The sequence below is a fragment of the Thermobia domestica genome, chromosome 7, assembly GCF_964235325.1.
Source record: "Thermobia domestica chromosome 7, izTheDome1.hap1.1, whole genome shotgun sequence".
NCBI classification, from domain to species: Eukaryota; Metazoa; Arthropoda; class Insecta; order Zygentoma; family Lepismatidae; genus Thermobia; species Thermobia domestica.
In genome coordinates, this window is record NC_137460.1 from 9,094,297 (window position 1) to 9,119,651 (window position 25,355).

General features: G+C 34.8%; 1 protein-coding gene across 2 annotated transcripts in view; it reads left to right on the plus strand.

Moving 5' to 3' along the window:
- FMRFaR (FMRFamide Receptor) overlaps window positions 1-25,355 on the plus strand; it is a 609,096-nt gene that overhangs the window by 562,617 nt on the left and 21,124 nt on the right. The window contains exon 4 of one of the 2 annotated variants that reach the window (XM_081764082.1): window positions 1,896-22,512. The exons of the other annotated variant lie outside the window; for it this stretch is intronic. Within the exon in view, the coding sequence (XP_081620208.1) occupies window positions 2,564-3,835 (1,272 nt within the window). The 5' untranslated portion in view covers window positions 1,896-2,563 and the 3' untranslated portion in view covers window positions 3,836-22,512. Of the gene's footprint in view, window positions 1-1,895; window positions 22,513-25,355 lie in introns of those variants that run through there. 2 annotated transcript variants of the gene reach the window in all.

Consider the following 25,355-nt stretch of genomic DNA (forward strand, 5'->3'; position numbering starts at 1 on the left):
TGAAATAATACTTGGATTTTGTCTAGCATCCCCTATCCTAATTCTTGCTTTCTCATTTATTCCTTTGTATATACGAAAGTGACCCAGAAACAAAAAGCAATATTTGTTGAAACACAAACAGTAAATATGTACAAAATATTTATGGTAGAGAAATTGCATACCTTACTCTACATTTCAACATATGAATGAATGTCTTAACACATTTAAATACTATACCAGTTTTTCAATACTATCGTTACACTCTGATGCCACTGATGTTCTCAAAGCAGTTTTTCGACTTACTAGCAGTGGGGAAGTACCGTAAAAACCAAAAACGTTATCACACTTTGCCTCCCATTGTTGCTCAGGACTCATAACTCGATAGCGTGCATATTTCCGTCTGCACCGCGTCACTGTTTAGCTCAGATCCTAGGTGAAATGTACGGAATGCTACAGTAGAAAGTTTCTTCTTTCCGGAAGGTACTTTTCCACTGCTTGTGACCTTCAAAGGCGCTGTGATACATGGTTAAATATATTGGTGGCAACAGAAAATAATGAAGATATAGAAAAATTTCTTTCGTGTTATGATAAGTATTTGAAGGATATGGCGAAATGTTAAAAATAAAAATACAGATAGCTTCTGTAACAGAAATCTTTTGCATACATCAATTCGACGGCTTAGTGTCAAAGGAACGTATCTATGACATATATTTTTTAGATACGAAGATTTCTGACAGCAGAGGTCGAGTGTTTCTTTTTGTGAAATGATTGTAAGTCAAACTTCCTTGTAAAAAATCGTTGATAAAATAAAAAGCACTTTGGATTATCACAAACTAAAATCAAATAGTAGAAGAACATTTCTTTTCGGGATTCTAAAAAACTAACTTTTTGTAGATGCGTTCCTATGACACTAAGTCATCGAATTGTCGTTTGTGTTTCGCAGCAAAACAAACCTTTTTCTGGGTGACTGTCGTATATAACTTTTCTATATCACGTAAGACAGAAAATGGCCATCATTCTTCCTTTTCTGTTCGTTTAGTGACCTTACTACCACGCTAGGTAAGTGAACTAGATTATGCCTTGGAATAGGACTTCGGAAAAGAACAAGACTAGTTACAAAAATGACGAAGACCGATTTAAAGGAACTAGAAACGCTGGAATTGTGAGTAAGAAGAAAGCAAATAGTTATTTTTGGAGTAGGACTTTCGGGAAAGCAAAAAAGATAAGCTACAATATTAGAAAATAGTAATGTAAAGTACTGAAATTGAGAAGAAGAATACTACGATCAGTGTACTGTATTGTAGATATATCTATATAGCCAGTAACGGGGCGATAATGGCCTCTCAGTATCTGGAGGAACCTTCAAGTTATGAATCTTGATTCGCATAGGAAAAGTAGTTTTGTTTTGCAAGGGGTGGAGTTTTGCCTCCACTCTCTACACCAGTTTCTTTATTGTGTCTTAGGTTACTGACATGACTCGACTCTGATTCAAATCAAGGCTAATATGTCGTTACAGTATGAAAGCTGAAAGTGTCTACGTCTTGAAGAGCTTGATCAGGATGTTGTAGTCACAGTAACACTCGGCTTACAATAAATTCCTTTCCAATGGTGACAAAACACTTACCATGGTCATTGTAGCTATAATTCTCCAGCCTTCGTACCTCCTTCTATCTGACGAATTCACACATACCCATACCCTGGTATAAGCAACCACTTTTTTACTTCATATGTTATTTTTTCTATAATCTAAGTAACAAGGCATGTAATATTGTATTTGAGTCTTTGTTGAGTTAAAAATATTAGATATTTAACATCTGGACTTAGTCTTGTCTTCTATAGATATCTTCCAATGTTTCTATTCTTGTGCTCAAATGAGAGATTAGTTTTTCATTTAAAAAAACTTTTCCTGTTCGCAGGTGGTTGCTGTCAACCTGAGATGTTTGGGATTTGGTGTTATGTTCATCTACCAGGCGTTCTAACTCCACACAACTCAAGCGAGGGCTTATGGTAACCATCGCCAGTACTTCTATTCCACTGGAAACTTCGCTTCACTTCATCAAAGCCGAAACTGTGTGCAAAAATTCTTGGTGTGATCCTATCATCTACAAGACGCCTTTTTCTTCATTGAGTTCAAGTAAGGAAGGAAAGTGACTCTAAGCTGTTAAGAAGTTTACTTAAGGTGACCTCAAAAGCCTAAAAAGTTCGTTGTGTTGGTCTTGTTATCTACTAGATGACCTTTCTTCGAAACCACTTCTGATGTGTTTGAAACTTCACTACAGCCAAAGACTTGTGAAAGTTTTCTGTGGTTGTTTAAGCAAAAAACGGCGTTTATAAAGTATATAAAGTGTTTTATGTGAAGTGATACAATTAAAAATTCTGAATAAAAAAAATGTTTGACACTATCGAAAGCTTTCTCAATATCAATCCAAAAATAATCATATTTCATTACTGCAGACTTATATGATGGATCCGCTCCGTATATTTTGAGTGTCATAAACATGAGAATCAGTGTATTATACTCGTTTAAGTGGTCCAAAACATGAATACATTAGTGACTGTTGGAACCTGAAATTTGGACGGGGTAATGGAATCGGAGTTGGAATTTTGCTTCAACTCATCTTTGAACATATCCACCGATGTTGAAGATGACAATACTAATTCTATGAGATCTCAATTTTTATTTGAGTTTTTAACGTATGGAATTTTAATCCCTTTGATAGGCATTCTTGGACTATTGGGGAACATCATTACTATGATCATCCTATCGCGACCTCAGATGAAGTCATCCATTAATTGCATTCTGATTGGTCTAGCACGTTGTGATACTTTTTTGATTATAACTTCGATTCTAATTTTTGGACTACCTACTATCCACACCTGTACAACTCTACTACCAACGTATTACTGGAAAGTATATCCATTGATAGCGCCATATGTATATCCAATTGCTCTTATGGCGCAAACCGGCTCTGTTTATCTCACATTAACCGTCACGTTGGAGAGATTTGTAGCGGTGTGCCATCCCCTAAGGGCACGCTCACTTTGTACATATGGTCGCGCACGTGTGTATGTTCTTGTGATAGTCATATTTTCCGTTCTGTATAACCTCCCCCACTTCTGGGATGTGACCCGTGTCATGTGCAGACATCCAACCTTTGATATTGCATACCAATTACAAGCTTCTGAACTTCGTTCTGATAAAACCTACATTCAAGTATATATAAACTGGTCGTATTTATTTGTGATGTACGTGATTCCGTTCACCTGTCTAGCCATTTTCAATGCTGCTATCTACATGCAAGTGAGAAAAGCAAACCATGAGAGACAGCGACTTTCTCGGTTGCAGAAAAAGGAGATAGGACTAGCCACCATGTTGCTTTGTGTCGTTGTCGTATTTTTCTTCTGTAATATTTTAGCTCTTGTTAATAATATTCTGGAGTCCTTTGCTGACATTATTATAGACCAAATGGTGAAACTAAGTAATCTTCTAGTCACCATAAACTCGTCAGTCAATTTTATTATTTATGTCATTTTTGGGGAAAAGTTTAAGCGCTTGTTTTTGAAACTATTCTGCTCACAATCTTTCCGATCAGGGAGGGAGTCTCCCGACGCCACTCACGACGACAGTTTTGTGTCTAATGGCGATGGGAGATCATATTCTATGCGTAGTCACTTCCGATCAACCGTGAGGACCTGTAATGGTGTAAATAATAAAGCGGGACGCCTAATTAATAACAAACAAAGGGCGCCCTCTCCTGGACCTTGTGTGTATTACCCAGCATTAGAGTGGGAGACAGCCCACAATTCTACGTCACTCAACGAACCAACCCAGACAACTACTGTGTGTTGCCAGTGAAAAAAAAGGCAAACAAGACAGTCATCATAGTGTGTTGTGTTTATACTGTTTCACTTGTTTCGCTGTGACAGTTTCTGGAAACAATCCGGTCATTTGTGTTTAGGAGTGCACGAAGTGGATTACAAGTGACACGTCTATCAATAACGTAGTGTGTTAATATAATAAGTAAAAATTCAGTATTTTTATTTCTTTTTTATTGTTATTATTTTGAATTGAAAAAACTATATCGTTAGAACTCAAGAGAACTTAGACTATATCAACGAAACTTATTTTTATTCAAAATAATATGTACTTAAACTTATGATAAAAAAAACATCTACGGGTGTTTGAAATTAAGAACATATGTCCTTAAAGACTGCATTAATGTATTATATAATATTCAAAAGACTTTTATCTTTTTTTAGTAGCACATATAGTAAATTCTAGTCATCTGTTATGTATGTTTATCTCCTTTCTTAGTACATCATATCGAGTTTGTCTCTTTTTTTCCTCTCAGGTATTTACCTCCTATTATAACGTGTAAAGTTTTCATGCATTAGTATTATAATTTTATTTTTCTGACAACAACAGAAGTCTATGTTAAAATGTCAACAACTGAGATCTAGTCAATGTCAAAGTGATCATAGATGTGATAACTTTTATGTTTTAAGCGTCCGTCTTTTTCCCTCCGCTTTGGGTACAGTCTTGTTCGAAAAAACTGGTCATCCATTATTATTTTCTATGTTTTTTTTTGTCTACGAGCCCCTAAACAGACCCTCAGGAACAACAACAGACATTCAACATAGCCATTTTCTCATAGCAACAACAACAACCAATCAGGAGCCAGCGCCAGCATCCGTCAGCCAATCAGAAGCCACCATTTCCCTCAGCCAATCACAAGCTCTCATTCATGGATCTGCCCCTAAATATATATACATGCTCACGTCTCCGGTCTCTTCATTATAATACCTGAAGTTGAAGATGAACGCCATGTCTCCATTCGAAACGTCGGATGTCAATATCTTCACCTCGCTGATAACCCGAGAAGATTTATTAAAATCATGTCGCCAGGAAAAATTCAATTCTTACCGAAGTAAATATTTCATACTTAATTACAGCTTAGAACTAGTTTTTTATTGAAACTATGATTGTAGCACAAGCAGATTAAGTATTAAAGAGTTGTTAGTGTACGATTTTGATACAGTTAAAAATCTTGATACGGTTCAATTTTTCTGAGTTTTGATGTTCTGTCACGTATTAATACTTTTCAGTGCTTCGGGTGTCGTAATCCTCTTTCTCTGACGTACATTCGTGAAAAATCCAACATAGTTGCAGATAATATATCTGATGAAGTTTTAGGAATTGTTAAAGTATGATTTTGATACTGTTAATCTTGCTGTGGTTGTATTATATTTAGTTTTTAATTCTCTGACACGTGTTAACTGTTTGCGGCCTTTCAAATGCAGTAATATTCTTTTACCTGACGTAGATACGTGAAAAAGCTGGCATACTTGAACCATTGTGCTGATAATAATTAGGTCTTATGAATATTAAGAATTTTTGAACTATGATCTTGATATATATCTAATATATATCTATAGTTAATCATCGTGTGGTTACAATTTCTTGAGTGTTAATGCTCTGCCGCGTACAGTAAGGTCCCTAAAACTCGGCATTAGATAAACCGGCACTCCGGATAACTCGGTCACACCGTGACAGGGCGGTAAAAAAAAAAACCGCGCGTAGACTCGTTCAAGGTCATTGCTCACGTGCGTGCAAGAAAGTAACTAGTTTTTTGAAAAGTCGACTATTTAATCTTCATTATAGACAGCTTTATGCCATCATAAATTATTTTTATGAGATCTGTTTTATCAGGTAAATCCAATGCGTATTCATTAATTTCCATTTTCGTGTATAGTAAAGGATCTATGCTTTCTTAAAGTACGTACTTTTCCTATGATTAAGGGTAATTGGGCAGTTTATTCTCTGTTGTATTCTCAAGCAACCAACACGTACAAGTATAGTACTGTATTTTGTGAGGAAACACTCGTACCCCGTCCCAATAACCCGGGATTTTTCACAAACTCGGCCATCCTTGGGTTCACATTAGGCATAGGTTTCGTGACGCTACTGTATTAATGACTTTAGGCCGCCATAATTGTCTTTCACTTGAAGAACATGTGTGAAAAATTGCATATAGTTAAATCGAAACAGAACATCAAAGATTATATTTAAAAGTGAAAATTAGATAATATAGATTATAGAGTTCCTTGAAAAAAACAAGCTTTTATATATATATTGAACAAATTCTGAGATACAGCATAACTTTGCCATTTTACACAGGGAAATGTCAACAAAAGAAAGAAAAAGAAAACAAGACAATAATAACAACATAGAACAGTATCAAAAAAGAGTGTAAAAATAATATTATTCCGTGAAAACTCGTTTAATTGCTCTTTCAAACACCGGGTAGCTCGAAAAAATGTCCACATTAGTTGTTACTTGATTATAACAGTTTGGTATTCTGTTAAAAAAAAAAAAAAAAAAGAGAGACCTCTGTATAATTGCCAACCTAGGATGAGCAAGATGGAATAGGTGGGTATTTCGGGTGATGCGGGAAGGGACACGTAAGGATAACTCCTGAAGTAATATTTCCGATCTTAAGTCTCCATTCACTATCTTATGAAGATATTTCAGCTCAGAGATAATTCTGCGTACTTCCGGAGTCTGGATTTTCAGATGTCGCAAGAGTTCTTTCTTAGATAATGTTCGAAGTGCAGGAACACGGAAACGGACTATAGCGATAAAGAAATTAAGAATAGAATCAAGTCTGGAGAGATGTATAGGTGCTGCCATGGCCCATATGGGAGAGCATTATTCGATCTTGGGCGCTATTAAAGTTTTATAAAAAGTTGCTAATGACGGCCATATATATATATATGTTGTTCCGTTTCTTCATATCCTTCGATTCACCGTCGAAAATATAGAAGTATGGCTAGTGAATGAAAAACCTTGTGACAACTGGTACACAGATCTACATATATAAAACATACAGAACTGTATACCTACTTTTGGGCCACTCTGTATTAGTACATATACAAAAGTTTGGAAAAGATTATGGAATTTTAAAAATACAATTGGGTGGCTAGTTTCTCGACAAGACTGTGCCATACATCATATGTATATATATACAAATCCATCAGTAGAAAAATAATTATTTATCAGTTCCATGTACAGTATATATATAACAAAAAATCATTGTATTTTGATAGTAAATATGTACAGTGTACTCAATTGTCTGCAAAAAAATAAATAACAACCAGTTTCTGTTTTAAAATTAAGTGCCACACTTACACTTACTACAGGATTATTGTATTGTTTAAAGTCCAAATAGCTCTCTTACTGTTAGAAGATATATTTAAGCTCAGGACAATGTTTGTTTTTTCTTAGCACGGCTTTCTAAAATGGTTTACGCATTCATTTTGATGCATTGTTTCAAAGCAATGATTTTTGTGCTTTCAAAATTTATAGCAGAAAATAATATATTGCTTTCTAAATCTGTAATTATGATGTAAAAACTGATGAAGGTTGTTTGCTTTCCATCCGTGGATCATTTTCAGTTGCTTAATTTTTAAGGAGTAATAACACAAAACTTCAATGCCAAAGAGAGGGTGTAACCTTCTAATGGCTGGGAGTGAAAATCTTTTCCTTAAAAATTGATGCACAAAAAAGTGATGAATAAAGATATATTTTTATACTTTGATTTCCTCACTTCTAAAAGAAAAAAACTTCAATTAAGTTATATTAAGAGACAATTTTGAGTCCAGTTTGTTGGATAAATTAACGTTGAAGTACCATACGTTGGAGTTCAGGTCTATTTATTAAGAGTTATATGACTTTGATGTTCTTGGTTTTAGTACTTCACAACAAAGATTGTTTCAAGATTTTAATATTATGCCTCATATTACCACTTTTGCATGGGCGCCCGAAGGTGGTTGCAGGGTGGGGCCCGAGCCCCCATTTGGCTCACTAAAACTACTTAAATTTCTTAAGATTTTCTTAATACAATTTAAAAAGAAACAATATAACAACAAGGAGGATGCTCCCTTGAAAATTTTCTTCCGGCGCCCATGCATTTTTGATCTTACGAATAGGGGAATCGTAATTTATTTGTGTTTAGTGTCCGAAATGTTCTACACTGTTATCATTACCATAACAACATCCTAAATATGAAATGTAAGGAAAATGATATTTAAGCTAAAGCTCATTAAGAGGCTTAATTACTGCGAAATTAAAATACCACTAATTTTACAGTAATTATGTGATATCTTCAAACAGATTAAAGATAATGGAAATATGGAACAAGAACGCCCTAGACAATATTATTTTGCATGAGGTACTGTTATCACGAGCCACCTAGTTGCTTTCCGTTTTCAGCCGTTTAGAAACGCGAAAATAAATGACGATTATCAAAATGGCTGGAAATCAAAAGCAGATAAGTGAGTCGTGATAACGGTATCTCATCTAAAATAATATTGTCTAGGGCGCTCTTGTTCCACTTTTTCGATTATCTTTTATCTATTTGAAGATATCACATAATTACTGTAAAATTAGAGGTATTTTAATTTCCTCGTGATGGAATCTCTTAAAAACATTTCAGCATTAATTTGAAACTGAGATTCAATATCGGACAGCGATTAGTCGAAACGACATGCAACTACTGTATATGAGGAAAAATGTAGATGGTAAATAAACAAAATCACATTACTCAAAACTAATGTAATAAGTAGCTTTTTTCACTTCATGAATTGAAATGTTGATTTACATTACATGTATCAACATACTTCAAAGACGTTCCCAGTTCGTTCATGCCAGACTATTCGCCAGTTTAGAACTTCATATAATCTTTCCTTTGCATCATTTGTTCAACATAGTCGAGCTCACTGTGCCTAGAAATAATTATTTAATTCACCTTCAATAAACAATCCTATATATCATAATCCTCATCTACTATATTCAAAGTGCTAATGGCGTAAGCAAACATGGGCCCGTTGTTCAAACCTTACCATCAACATCATAGGTATTCTGCCATTATTGGCAGGTCACTTGCTGCAACTGAGAAGCTTCCATACTCCACGGTCTTCCGCTAACCTCTTCGTCTTCGCGTATGATTTTTCTATTTTAATATCGTCCATTAATTGTAGGCTCCTTCGTCCCCTCCTTTTTTTCTGCCACCATTCCCTCTATCATGTCCCTCATAATACAGTTTCTTCTTAGCCAATGTCCCAACCTTAGTTTTATCTTCCTTTTCTTAATAATATATAAAATTGTTCTTTTCCCCTACCGTTCCTAACACCTTCTCATTCGTTTTTCTATCAACGCAGCTAATTCTCTCCATTCTTCTCCACACTCACATTTCAAAAGCTTCCAGTCGTCTTTCATCATTTTTGCGTAATGTCCATATTTCTGACCCATACAGTACAATACTCCACACGAAACATTTTAGTAGTATTTTTCTCAACTCTTTATTCAAGGTCCCACAAAACAGTTTTCTTTTCCTCCTAAAGGCTTCTTTCACCATTCCTATCCTTGCTTTTATTTATGTTCACATTTCATATCATCACTAGTAACAATACCCAAGTATCGAAAACTAGTAATCTGTCCTATTTTATTCTCTCCTACTTCTATATTTTACACCGAACGTTTCGTTTCAATCACCATGGCTTTTGTCTTTCCAACAATCTCATACAACCCTCGATTAATCTTATATTCCATCCTCATCTTCACAGTGCTGTTGATCCCTGAATTTCAATCTTACCGTGCTCTCGGAACACCAACCTCAATCCAATTTAAGCTCGTACGTCTATGTTACCTGCACATGCAATCTTCGTTGAGATATCATATCATGATGTTTTAACCTTCTCAATCTTATATTACGCGTATGTTCTGGATATGACTCTTGCTTTTCTAAAATCAGATAAATAAAGCTTCATTAGATATTGTCAATCATCCCTGAGAGGAGGAAAGTTTTCGGTGGTATACCCAGAAATATTTCTCTATATTTAGTTTGTTTGTCTACATCTTAATTAATCGTCAATAGGTCTCCCTACTTGAACTGTCACTTACAGTAGTAATCATAAAAAAATGGCGTCTCTGAAAGACGGAAAATTTTGAAACGAGAAGACAGATAAAATATGAAATAGTTACAAAAAGATTTTAAACATAAGTAGTAAATAATACCAGAGTACAATTGCTTATATCTATGTACAGACGTAAATACTACTTATAGATGGATAGGTCTATTCTACTAGATGACATCCAGTAGGTAAATATCCCGAAAACATTCCTGCAGTCGCCGATGGATATCCTGCATAATTCGACGTAATATGACAACAGAATGTTGGTGTTTTCCTCACAGATTCTCTCCTCCAGCTCTTCAGTTGAAACAGGTTGACTATGGTACACCTTACTCTTAAAGTAGCCCCATATGAAATAACAGCATTCTTTAATCCCAAGCAATTCGATGAACTCAAAACTTTCTGTTCAACCTCACGCTCTTTCGTGATCCTCATTTTTCTGTTCCTTAACCTCACACTTTTTAATGGCCTCACAACTATATTATGTTTTATTAACCTAACACCCATTGATGACCGCTCAAATTTCTCTCCTTTAACTTCACACTGTTTGTTGATACCTCAATTTTTTATTCTAAAAGTTCACACCCTTTGATGATCTTTTAACTTTCAGTTCAACTTCACTCCTTTTCATGATCTTTCGACTTTTTTTGAACCTTATACTCACTGATGACCTCATAACTATCTGTTATTCTACTTCACACTCTTTGATGTTCTGTTCTTCAATTTCACGCCTTTTATGACTCTTCAACTTCCGATCACTGTTTAACATTGCGCCCATTGATGACCCCTTAAAATTGCGGTTCCTCAACTTCAATCCCTTTGATTACACCTCAACTTATTGTTCTTCAATCTAGCACTTTGATGACTCCACACATGTTCTGTAAGCTCACTCTCTTTGATGGCTTCCAAAATTCTCTTCTGTAACCGCAAATGCTTCAGTAACTCCTTTACTTTTAGTACTTCAACATGTCCTTTGATAGCCTGTCAACTTTTTGTTCTTGCTTCACACCGTTTCTTGACCTCAACCTCACATTTTTCTATGACCCAATTTTCTGCTGAACTTCACACCCTTTGATGACCCTCATAACTGTTTATGAACCTCACATCCTGTGATATCTCGTCAGGTTTTTGGTTTTCAAATTAGCATCCTTTGATGCCCTTCTTCAATCTATATTGTTTTAAATCACACTCTTTGGTGACGAGCGCCTTAGTGGCTAAGCGGTTAGCGTACGCGCCTTTGGCATGGGAGACCCGGGTTTGATTCCTAGCACAAGCTCATGTGGTTCGGATTCCATGTTAATTAGTCTCAAATAGCCTCGCTGCTGAACGAGACCTTAAAATCATCTCAACTCTTTGGTGACTTCCCAATCATCTATTCTTTAAGGTTACGTCCTTAAACCTCATAACTTTTGATAGTTCTTTAACCTACACAGTTTTCTTCTCAACGTAACAAGTTTTAGCGTTCAAACTCACTTAACCTCAATCCTTACACCTTTCAGTTAATGGATTCTAGATTAGTTAGGATTTGGTCATGGAGGCCGAGTATTTCTCAGTAAGGAAATCTTTTTAAAATAAAAGTAAATAAATAAAGTACATAACCCGGATGGGAAGCAAAAGCAAGCATCTTCTGAAGGTTTATTTAAAATATTTGGTCTGCACACAAACCATGTAAATTATAATGAACACATAAAACAACTGTCTCTTTTCAATGGAATATATTGTCTTTCCTAAACAGTCACTTACACAATCATTAAGCTTATACTAAGGAAATATAGATAGGAGGATATTAATAAATATAGAAAAATGAAGAAAATAATGAAAGACATGATGTTGAGGCTGTGATTGGAAGTTGTACATATGAATTTTTATGTCATAAAACTTATAATTTAATAAAGTATAATTTGCACTATGTGTTTCGTTTTCGGCATGTAAAAGAATTTGCAAATTTAAATATAGTTATACAGGGTGTTTGTAAAATTTTTCTCTCGTTATGATTTGCTATGGTGTCGTGACAGATTGACTAGAAAGAACGTTTGAGATATGACAAATACCATGGGAACTTTTTTTTTATTGTATGTGTATGTGTGTGTGTATACAGCTTATTTTTCATGTGACAAAGCAAGCTGATGTGAGATTATGAGACTCGATGTGAGATTGTGAGACTTGACGTGAGATCGTTAAACTCTAACTTTGCGCATGTAACCACTTTTTGGCAAATGTGACACTATGTTCTCGTTCCATTACTATAGTGATTTTATAAACTGCTGCTTGCTGCAGTTGTCAGGAATATGTTGGTTCCAAAGAAATTTTATCCCGCACCATAAGTTTACATAGTTTATTAGTTTTCCCTTCCACAGTTATAGATGGACTCCACAGTTATAGTCGGTGCATTCGTGTAATCGACTTTTGATATGTTCGATAGCATTACAATGACCTTCATCCGACAACTTAACAATAATGTTTATATTGGCTTTTCTGCTATTCAAATTAGAAAGTCTGTCAGCATATACTTTTTGTTCTGACTTCAGCAACTTATAGTAACTTAGAGCAAAGTACAAACTCTAGCTATTTTGGTGACTTAAACGTCTGTTACGTCAATCAATCCACTCTTAATTGACAGTACGGTAATAACGTGATGAATCTTGGTTTTCAATTCACCTAAATGGGCAATTCTACTGGTATCGCACAGCTTATAACCAGATATAATATCTAGCAAACATTGTAGCCAAGACGAGGGGCTACATTGACCAATTCACTCTTGACTGACAATGCAGCAATGTTATGTTGGATCTTCATTTTGAAATCATCCAGATTCGTATGTACTTTTCATTTAACGTCTCTCCAGGGATAATATTCGCAAGACATAATATCTAGCGATTGTGGTGTCCAAGAAAGTGTTATGTTGACCTTGAAATTAATTATTCAAAAAGTGTTAAGCAGTTATGGTGAAGAATGAAGGCGTACCATTTTGTTGGAAGAACCCGCAAAAGCCATAATTCAAGTATTTAAAGAAAATGGTACGTTGCTGATGAATGAAATTTATCAAAATTTACATATACACAATACTTTTTCCTCAAATTGATCAAACAGATACGGCACAGTGGCCAACTGAAACCAAGAGAAATCTTTACTGACACCCTATATAAAATATTATATTTAGTAATAGTAATACAAGTTATGAAAAGTAATAGTAATAATAATGAATTAATATATTTTATGTTTTGCTGTGTGCCTTTCATTAAAGGAAAATCGACCAGAGTTGTTAGAAGAATTATTAATTAGGACAATAGAATTAATAAAAAATTGTGTACATTAATTAATAAATATAATGTATATATTTAAGTTGATTCTTAAATAAAAAAATACATATAAGATCAAGAATCTTATAAAATAGAGGATCTGCCCTTACAACAAAATCTTGAAGCCATACGTCACAATTTCGCCACCCCTACTCTGCCCACCCCGCCCAATAGGATCGCAATGTTTTGAGCCAAAAATCATGGCGGAAACGAAAGTAACCAATCAGGCGATGATAGAAACGAGAGTAGCCAATCAGACGTGCCGATGCTCGGTTGTTTTTGGCTTCATCGATTTAATAGGATGAAGATACATATGGGCAGGTCCTCTATCTATAACATCCTTGTATAAGATTGAAAAATATATAATACTTTAAAATCTATGGAAATTGATGACAAATGCAAATATATCGTTATAAATTATCTGTGATTTTGAAAGTAAATAAGAGAAGCTTATTGATACTAAATACATAGGTGTGAAAGTTACAAGTTCTTTTGATTTATTTACTGATATATATGGATTACTTTAAGAGAACAAAATCGGAAGGGTGATCACCAAAAATAGTATAATTAAAATCTAATTAAGTAAGATTAAATTATGGATGTTTTTTTAATATGTTACAATGTTCTATTACTTTAATGAAGTTGGTGTGTAAATGCCACTTTACTGTGTTTGTATGAATCTGTAAATTTATTAGTGCTTAGCATAGACTTGTGCAGGGGCGGATCCAGGACGGACTTCTGGGGGGTGGAGGGTTGTAATACTGCTACTTTTAAGAGCTCCAAACTCTGTTTTATTTATATATAAAATAAGAAAATTTCCTCTCCTGCAGGGGGGAGCAATCGCCCCGATCGCGCCCCCCTGGATCCGCCACTGGACCTATGTGTAAATTATCATATCTGCTGTGCAAGGTCCAATGACACAAGAGTACATAAATGAGAATACAGAAACAGAATTTATAAACGAGATTTTTAAGAAAAATGTACCATGCAAAATTACTTTTGGCGCACCATTCAAAATAATAGTTGAAAAATTATAATTATTTCACTAATTTCCTTCTTATTGTCTCCCAAATGAATTGTGTTGGGCGACATGAAAATATCTCACTCGGCATAGATAAAATTGAAGGAGGGCCATCAGAAGTAATCGTTGAAAAACTACAATTCTTTTACGATCTGCGTATGAATATTATTTTGGATGTATGGCGTAAAAACTATAGTATAAAAAGCACAAACTAGCCTGTGCTAGGTGGCCACTAAAAACCACAAATGCTATCTAACCGAATCAGGGCAGAGCGAAGCAGGAGGGCCCAAATTGTAGTGAAGAGAGGTCTGAAGGAAGCAGCTATACGCATAACCGAGGGTAGTGAAAACAAATAGATTTCGGGAATGATATTTGTTTCAATGGCACTTGTTGTAGTTTCATACTAGTAGTCCTACACTTGTAAATGTAAAGTACAGTTTGTATACAGTGTGCAGAAATACGCCACCGGTGGAAAATAGTATCTAATACAGTCATCTTTCGTATCCACTCATTCATTTTATCCGTCGTAAGACACCAGTAGTGATTTTACACTAGTAACCCTACACTTGTAAACCTAAAATACTGGTGTATTACTTTGTGTTTAATTCTATCGCCTGCAGAATTTTGTTCTTTATAAAATACTTATCATTCGTTAATACTTATCACTCATTTCGCAGAAATTAAAAAGGCATTAACTATGGCTTCCTCACTTATTAACTTATATATTTAACAGCATAAAGAAAACAAGTTTAAACAAGTCTGGGTCTGGCCACAACATTTGTTATCATAAGGTACCGACTATTATCCTTGTTACTCTAAAATTAAATATCATAAACAATATTGTTGCAATTTGATGAAATAAAGATATTGTACAAATCTTGAGACATTCACGGGAGGGATGTTTCTACTATATTTTGATGTTGCCTGGTTAAAGCAGGGGCCTTACGCACACAAAAGTGGGTCCCCTACTTCTGAACACAAGCTTAAAAGTTAATGAAAGATGTAAGACAATTTACACAGAGTAGCACTTAATTAATTATAACATCCTTAAATTAGTGCAGATTCAGAGTATCTAGGGGGGAAAAAAGGAAATTTTACGATTGAAACGGATACTCCAAAAGAAGGAGAGTTACCTATGAAGTTCATTTATACTTACAATTTACCTGAGAATACAGAATAGATTAATAAATACTATCGCAAAAACTCTGTAATTCACAAGTAATGCCAATTACGATATAATCCCTCATAATTGGAAGTAAATAATTCCTCTCACTATTGGGTTTGGCTGCACCATCTGTCAATGATTCAAGATACCTATCCTCTTGTATGTCCAGTTGAAAGTGTAAAATTTCTATATCAACGGAGTTTTTAAGGCATTAAGACACAGTGTGTGCAAAATTCAATGTACAGGGTGGCGCAGGAAAACAAGAAAATTTAAATTGACGTAAAATTCACTAATCAACACAGGAAGGAATACGTTTAATGATTCAGATTCATGTAGAGAGTATGCCGTTAGTGATAGCATTAGCTGTAGCCCTTCTTTAACCTTTAGTTTCAGTTCAACAGTGTTTTCAGGACGTGTACTATACACTTTGTTGTCGAGATGTTTCCATAGATTCGCCATAGAAAAAAAAATCACAGACACTGATTTTAGAAGATCTCGGAGGCCATAGAATGTCACCGTTCTTATCAAATGCTTTCACAGCAAACACACGTTCTGCACAATCTCAATGCTTCATTATCAATAAATGGCAGTCTTCCTCAATGTTGTCTTACCGGTCCGAAACAAATGCCAACCATACAGTGTTGCTAATTCTAGATTCAAAATTTCTTGTTTCTTTGCATCACCCTGTATTTATAACCATAATATGTATCCAGAGGTATTGTCAATCTGAACTTTTTCTGAACAATGAACATAAAATTTAATCCTTCCCTGAAATCACTTACAAAAAAGCCACATTCATAACTTTAAAAAATATATAAAAATTATGTGTAATTGTATGTTGAATAACTGTCATATGTAGTTAACTATTTTCTTAACAGTAATCAAATCATGTTAAACTGACTACTACAGAAATACTTAAGTTCAGCCGTAAACAAAGGTTTATGGTCATGTACTGATTGTTTTCACTAAAGTAATGCAACATTGACAAAGCTTTGTGAACATGAAACACATACTACTGAGGTGATGTTCACAGTAATGCGTTCTAGAGTAAATATTACGCATTTTCCAAGTTAATGCAGCTTAGAGATCTCTCAAATAAACAGTGTTTAGTTTAGCGTCCTTACGTAAACTGAAATCAAATTTTCATTATACAAATCCGTCGTAAAGTTTAAACAAAATATAAACAAGCTTGATCATCCAGCTAGTCAATGACATATTCTGAAACTTTTGGAAATAAATCGGGACCAAGGGCGCACGCACGTGGGGGGTTCACAGGGAACAGACCCCCCCAAGATAACTTGGTAACTCGATCTATATTTATAAACTTTTTAAAAACAACATATCGTACTTGTTAAGCAGAGAAGTGATTGGTGTAACCTAAAGATGTTGATCATACAGTTCATTTGTACTCTTTCTTTTCTTATAAAAACAATCTAGTTTTATCATTTTTCCTAAGAATATCTTCTTCTTGTTCACCTCAACCATAGATTGGTGGGCAACATGGAAATTTTAAAACATTTCTCTCGCTTGGGAGAGGTGTTTTATTCTTTGATAATGTCTCTTCTTCGTAACTGCATATAGATATACTATCATTGGTCTTCCTGTTCCTGGTTTTCCTTCTGCCTTTCCCTCTATCAGCACGGTGATCCAGTCGGAGTGTCGAATAAGATGGCGAAGCACTCCTATTATCCAAGCACTTCTGTTTCCTATTATCTTCATGATCTGTCGTCCTTCATTAACTTCCTTTTGTACCTCTTCATTCCTTTTCCTTTCGGTTCATGATATGCACTGCATTCTGCGGCAACACCACATTTCAAATGTTTCCAGCTTGGATATTTAAGCTTTTCTCAATGTCCACATCTCTGATCCGTAAAGCACCACGCTCCATACCAGTATCTTAATAAATTGTTTACAAACGTCCAACGACACATTTTTTGATGTTAGCAGTTCTCTTTTCCTATTGAATGCTTGTTTAGCCTGTGCTATTCTGGAACTTACGTCTTTTTCACTTCTTCCCTGCGAGAATATTAGACTTCTTAAATAGGGGAACGTCTTAACGTCTTCGATTTTCTCTCCAAGTAGCCATGCGTTTGCCTCTTCCTGTCCTGCTCTTGTGCACTTTATCACTTTCGTTTTCTTCTTATTTATCTTCATTTTGCATGTTCTTTTTTTTCAGTTGGTCGTTCAAGTTTGAAAGTGCTTCCTGCATGTCCTCATCGTTCTCCGCTATCAATGCTATGTCATCAGCAAACCTTATTGTGCTGAAAAGTTGACCATTTACTTTTACGCCTTTCTCGTTTTTATCCAAGAATTATTTCATAGCCTCTTCTATATAAACGTTGAACAGGAGAGGTGAAAGTCCACATCCTTGACTCACTCCTTAACTTATTCTTGCTTCCTTCTCATCTCTTCCTATTTAATATAACAGCTGTTTGGTTCCTATAAAGTTGGTATATTATTATTCTGTCTCTGTAATCCACTTTTGAGATTCTTCAATGCTCTGAACATGATATTCCAATCTACGTTGTCAAAAGCTTTCTCTATATCTATAAATGCTATCACAATTGGTTTGTTTATTCTTATGCGCTGTTCCACATAAAAAGACTCAGTATTGCTTCCATTGTTCCTCTTCTCCTCCTGAATCCAAACTGGTCCTCCGATAACCGTTCTTCGATCTTCCCCTCTATTCGTTGTGCGATAATTTTGCACAGTATTTCTGACGCATGGGAAAGCAAACTTAACGCTCTGTGATCTTCGCATTTCCGTGCGCCTTTCCTCTTCGGGATAGGGACAAATATGCTTTTCTCGAAGTCTTTTGGTACTTTTTCCGAGATGTACACTGATGTCCAAAATGCTAGTCGTATATCTATAACTGTCTTCTTGTAAGAATATAATTTGATAATGATTTTGTAGTGTACTTTTAATACCGCCACTATGTATAATCGGCAAATGTATATTTGTGGTAAATTTCATAGAAAAAGAATTATAAATACGAAAATTAGAATGAGTAAAACAAAATGTTGCTAAATGGAAAAAAAGGTTATATTTTCGTTATATTGTCTTATTTACTGCTTTCTTGATATGAAATTTGCCACATCCAAGTCTTTGCCACACATACTAACATTATAACACATACTAATATATAACTAACATATACACATACTAGCATTACAAGAAATAACTGGCGAATTCGGTATCGAATTATATTCCTACAACAACAAATTTATAGACATGCGACAAGAATTTTGGACATGAGTGTACATTTCATTAATAAGATTAATTAGTTTCTGATTTAAGTTTCTATTCTTATTGTTCTAATAAGATTAAATAGTTTCTAAGAAAGTAAATAGCAGTATTTAACAAGTACTTATTCTCTACATAACATTGATTCAACACTATATACACGTAGTATCCAATTAGAATGGAATCTCCCTCTCTAAACTTTAGATACCTCCCAAGAAAAAAATTCTGGATGCGCACCTGGCTGGGACCTAGTGTCCTTTATTTTTTAGATTGTTCAAATTCAACTCTCCCGAATTTTTGCTTTACCCCACCAAAATAAGAAAAAACTTAGAACTAAAGCTTTTCTGGTGTCGTAATGGATGTAATTGTTCTCGGGTAATAAGCCAGGTGAATTTTACGTTGACCAGCATTTGAAGAACCGACAACTTTGTTCCCATCTTCAGGGTAAAGTGTGAGAGACCAGAAACAGAAGCTTTCATTATATAGATGATGGCAGGAAATTGGGCGGAATTTGATTGGTCAATGGCAACGTCCAACCAGCGTCAATCGCCATGGACCAATCAAATGCCGCCCCCTCCCAACCAACACCTATATAATAAAGGCTACTTTTTCGTTCTTTCATATTAAAGACGAGAAAATGCTGTTGGTTTTCGAAACGTTGGATGACGTAGAATTCACCTGGCTGATTGTCTAAGAATAATTATATTCAACAAAAAAATTATATTTGTGCGTTTTTACAAATAGTTTATTTTTAAACGTTATTATCGGCTTCTTAGATTTATTAAATATCTTACAATAATTGTAATCCAATAGTTGATAGTTTTTTTTTTTCGTTGAAGACGCTGGACGCAAGAGGGCTCGAACAAACACTAAGCTACTCTGCCATCTATTGGAGCAATGCTGAATTAAGTAATGTTCCATACTCATACACCCAATCTAATTACGTTTGTAATAATTTAATTGATTGTGCGAAACAACGATATGCTAGAGAGAAAATAATATGAAAATATGCGATAGTTTTACCGCATAACATTACAAGAAAAAATTACCTGTAATACCTATTGTAAAGGGAATAATAGCTCTGTATTAGATAATAGGGATAAATAAATAAATACAGTATTGTGATCGTAACTACATACCTCTACACAATTTGAGAACTCGAATTAGTATGAGAGTGAGTAAAATAAAAGTTGCAAGGTTTGATTTTAACAAATAAATAAGCACAAAAATAGTCCAAAGCATTGTAAAAGAAAATAACAATATCGAAAAACACACAACATCAACGATTTACAAAATTAATGGTTTCGTCTAGGCTACTGAATTATATTTATTTACTTTTGCTCGTTTAAAATTTACGGTTCAACAAGTTCAACTAAAATGTATAATATGCATAGATCAGCGGTTCTCAACCTGTGTGTCGTGCAGCTCCAAAAGTGCGTGACGAAATTTTACAATTTAACTCTTTCAGCAGATACCATCGCAATTGTGAGTGCTACTTTGAGTTGTCAAAAAATGCCAAGCAAAGGACTTTTAATACACAAATTAGCTACAAGCACATTTGTGAGTGTCTGAATGATAAGTTGGCAGGTACGGAATTGCCAAATTGCCATCTGTTGAGTATATTGGTTATCACAACGTTTAAGAGTAGTGTGTTCTGCATTCTCAATTGTAAAGGTATCTGCTGTCATTAATAAAATCTAAACAGCTGTCTTGTGTTGTCCTAGGCGTAGAGCAAAATGTGTCGACAGTCAGAAAAGGTTGGAAACCACTGTCTTAGGTTATGGAAAGTTTTTTAAATTTGTATACGTTTTCATACACAGTGTAAGAGTAAGTTCAAAAAATACATTATACTGCTAAAATGAACATGAACTTATCTTCATTTTATCCTTAACTAACTCGACATTAAGTGTATTAACTATATTGAGTATTATAGTGTTAGTGTTTAGAATCAGGTAAAATTCTCTATAATATACTGTAAGTGAGAAATGCTATACTCTCGAAATATTATACAGCGTGAAGGAAAAGTCACCGTTCCCATAAGCACTGAATCAACAGTAAAGGATTATAATTACATTATACATTAAATGTATCTGTGTATACTTCTTCATGCTCGAAACAAAATCTAATTCGATTCCATGTTCTATGTAAAATTTGTTACAGCCTGAAGCGACTCGTGAGGGAATTTTCACCAGTAAAAATTAACAGTATTATCCCTTAAAACTAAGAAAAAAAGGTTACATAAGGTACTAATTGTTTATACAATAATTTGTGCATTAGGAACGTTTTCTTGCTTAAATTTGAAAGGAAAAGAGTATTTTTCACCGGTGTGTCCTCCCACACGAGTTACCTATCTTTGCATGATTTTGAGGAATAATGGGAATAAATTCGTTCGTCTCATAGTACGGTGACTTCTTCCGCGCCCTATAATGTAACTTTGAATACTTGGCCGAGGAAAAATTTTATTTGAATATAAATGTTGAATATAAGTTCCCACAACGACAATTAAACATTAATTCTTTACTGTTCTCGTTTATTCAACTTCTAATAACGAACAAACAAGTTTTTATTCTCAGTTATTCAACCTCAGATAACGAACAACCAGTTAAACAAGATTCTTAAATCGTTTATTCAACTTTTGATAACGAACAACCAGATTTTCTCAATTATTCAACCTCTGATAATGAACAAAAAGTTATAACATATTGTTTTTTTCGTTTTATTCAACTTTTGATGACGAACAAGAAGTTAAACAAGACCCTTTTCTTGTTTATTCAACTTCTGATAAGAAACAACCAGTTAAACAAGTTTCTATTCTCAATTATTCAACTACTGATAACGAATAAACAGTTACACAAGATTCTTTTCTCGTTTATTCAACTTCTGATAACAAACCAGCTAAACATCTTTTTATTCTCAATTATTCAACCTTTGATAACGAACAAGAAGTTAAACAAGATTCTTTTCTCGTTTATTCAACTTCTGATAACAAACAACCAGTTAAACAAGTTTTTATTCTCAATTATTCAACCTCTGATAACGAATAAGCAGTTAAACAAAATTATTTTCTCGTTTATTCAACTTCTGATAACGAACACAAACTTAAGCATGTTTTTATTCTCAATTATTCAACTTCTGATAACGAATAAGCAGTTAAAGAAAATTATTTTCTCCTTTATTCAACTTCTGATAACGAACGACCAGTTAAACAAGTTGTTCTTTTTATTTTCGTTTATTCAATCAGTTAAACAATTTTCTATTCTTTTTTTATTCAACTACTAAAGTTAAACAAGCCTCTAATGGTTTGTTAACAGTATTTAGATTCATATTTCTATCAAATTTATCGCACGTTGACCCTCTTGAGAAACTACTTAAAATTGTCTCATTTTTAGAATTCAATAAAATTTAAGAACTTTCGAAGTAATTGAATTATATCACTATAATCAGTTAAAAGAGTTTACTTTCCTAATGATGTGTTAAATAGTATTTGATGATATGATAGTGTTAAGGGTCATTGGTGTGACCTATACGATTGGTCTTTTATCATGAGATAAGGCACTTAATGACTTTTATTTTTCTGATAAAGCATTTAATGACTTTTATTTTGGTGATCATCTTTCTTCAGTAAATAAATAATAAAAAGTAATAATGTTGAAGATATTTGAGTTATAATGTTTTACTTCATGTACCGTTCTCTCCTTGTTCTCCTTTCTTCTCTTTGTAAATAATATCACAAAATATGTAATCTATAATATGTATCAATCATCATTAACATCCGTTCATTCATATTGTAAAAACTCTGCTCAGGTGTACAATAAAAAGGTCTTTGAAACCAATTGGTCATCCATTTATTTCTAATTAATGAAAGCGAGCGTTAGCGATGCTATTCGATTGGATTCGTATTTGTGTGTCTGTCTGTTCCAGTGCCGTGCCGTGGAAATTCAGCGCCCGGAGCGAGAGTATACTACGACGTCCCCGCAGGCCCGTAATCAGGGGGGTCTAGGGGGACCTAAAGTTTGGCTGGTCCCCCTAAAATTTTCACGGTAGGCTGGCAAGTGAACTATAATATGGTGATTAACTATAACATGGTTGGATTGGGTCCCCCTAACTTCAGCCGGGCCCACCCTACATTTTGGGGCTGGCTACAGGCCTGCGTCCCCGTACATAGTAAGGCGCCACACAGACGGGTGGGGCGCTTGTAACAAGTGTCTAGGGACGCAAAAGGTATAAATCTGACCCTGGTCAAATTAAGTATTAGATTGAAAAATACTGCTGTTGATCTAAAATATTTCAAGTAATTTCTCCTCTCTCTTTTCTTTTCTTTTTTGGTTCCGAATTATGCGTCCCCCTTACTTCGGTATCTAGGGCCGTGGCCCCGCTCCCCCCCCCCTTCCATGGCACGGCACTGGTCTGTCTGTCTGTTTCAAGATAACTCTGCGATACATTTATCCGATTTTCATGAATCTTGGCCTTCCTTGCATTTACAGAGATGTCCCTATTATTTTAGGGTTGCAATCTATCAAATATAAAGAGGGGTAAAAGGGGTTAATTTCACCCCATGTTTCAAGTTTACCTATTTATATTTATATGACAATTTTCCTACAAACTACATAAAATATTCTCGACTATGATTAAACTTTCTTTATGAATATTTTCTTTATGAAATTGGAAATATCCCCACAGATTAGGGTTAACATCTGCCATAAATAAAAACGGTTAATTCGTTCCCTGCTCCCCATTTCAAAATATGTTTCAGGATAATTTTCGTTAAAAAATGTTGGGTTTTGGTGTTAAATCCCGTACATTTTCAATAAGGCTTCCCAATCACGTCCTCTGCAGTTAGTTAAAATCAGTAAAGAATAATTTACTTCCTATCCCCCTCCCCCACTTTCTTATAAAGTTCCATGATAATGTTTTAAAAATTCGTTTAGTTTGGAAATAATATAGAGAAAGTATACTATATTTTCTTTGACTCTTTCCAGTAATTAGAAGAGAATAGGATTAAAATCAATTAATAATGAACGATGAATTCAGGTCTCTATGTGCTTTGGATCCCCCTTCCTCCAGCATTAAAAAATAAGTTCCAGATAATTTCAGTTTGAGCTTTTTGATTTTGGTGTAATATGTCGCACATTTTCTTTGATACTTCACAATCATTTACTGTGCACAGATCTTAAATCAGTAAAGAACAAAGTAATGGAGTTACAAATCGCCTTTTTTTTTTTTTTTTTTTTTGTAGAATTCCATGATAACCCATATAAAACTAATTTCGTTGCGATACAATATTATGTACTTGTATATTTTCTTTTACTCTTTTGAGTTTCCACGTGGCTAAGAGGTTACCATACCCACCTTTGGCATGGGAGACTCGGGTACGGTTCCCAGCAGGAGCTCATCCCGACTGAAAATCAAATCAAAATCTTTTACACTTTTCCGTATTCCCCTGTTCTTGGCATTAAAATCAGTCAAGAATGAGCGGTGAATTTAGCCGCTAATGTGCCATGGATTACCTGCATTCCCTTTCAGATTAAAAAAATATGATCCAAGTTATCTTTCGTAAAAATTTTAAGATTTTCACAGAATATAGTGTATACTTTTTGAGACTTTACAATGATTCCCACTACCTGGATTTAAAATGAATCGAGAACGAACGAGAAAGAATACCTCCACCCCAGACGTAAAAAACAATCTGTCATGATAATTTTCGTAAATATTATCCGATTTTAATGCAATATGATGTACATGTTTATTCAGGTTAATACATAATTTCCACTTTTGCAGTTGAAGCCATTAAAATATCAAGACTCATTTAAGTCTCTCTCTTCCTTAAGCAAAAATTTAATATTAAAATCATATGTGATAAGTTTCGTAAAAGATGCACTTTTATCGAATATGGCTACTTTTCTCTGAGTATTTCTAATCTTCTGAATTTCTTGCAGTTGAAATAGGCCAATATTAAGGGAGTGCGTTCTTCCAATAGTTTTATAGAGTTTTGTGGGTGTTCTGTGGCAGTTTAGACACTTACTTCTATAGTTTAGGGTTGAAGTTGGTGACAGAGAGAGAATCGCCCAATTCAGTAATACATGGCATCACTAGTTACCACTAACATATGAAACTATACCTCTGCCGTCAGCAAGAAATGTTTGCCTAGCTCAGTAATGGCCACAGAACAATAAGAGTCAAACCTGGATGTCATTTTCCAGTTTCCTATAAAGGTAACCAAGAAAGTTCTGTCTCTTTTTGTGGAGGTTTGTGTTCAATTGGCCCTTCACTGTGAGTTGAATGCGAATGGAGATAACGCGAAGATCAGTTGTTGTTGTGGGTATATCCAACATACTACCTGGTTGTGGCAGTTCAGTTACTTCGTGAACTTGCGTAAGGACAAAATGAACATGGGACCTCCATAGAGCATCATAAGGGTGTGTATGCTGTACGAGTTCAAACTAAGGTACTCAAGAAGATCCTCCTGTGTCTTTGGTGGGTTTGCTCACGGTATCTTGCATCGGGAACTACTACCAGCTGGTCAGAGCATCAATGCAACTGTGTACTGTCAGCAGTTGAGCCGTGTTCAAGAAAAAACTCAAAACTCTGGAGCACTTCTGAATCGCAAAGGGATCCTCCTGTTACAGGACAACGCTAAGCCCCACATGGATAGAATGACTCGGAACACCATTCTACC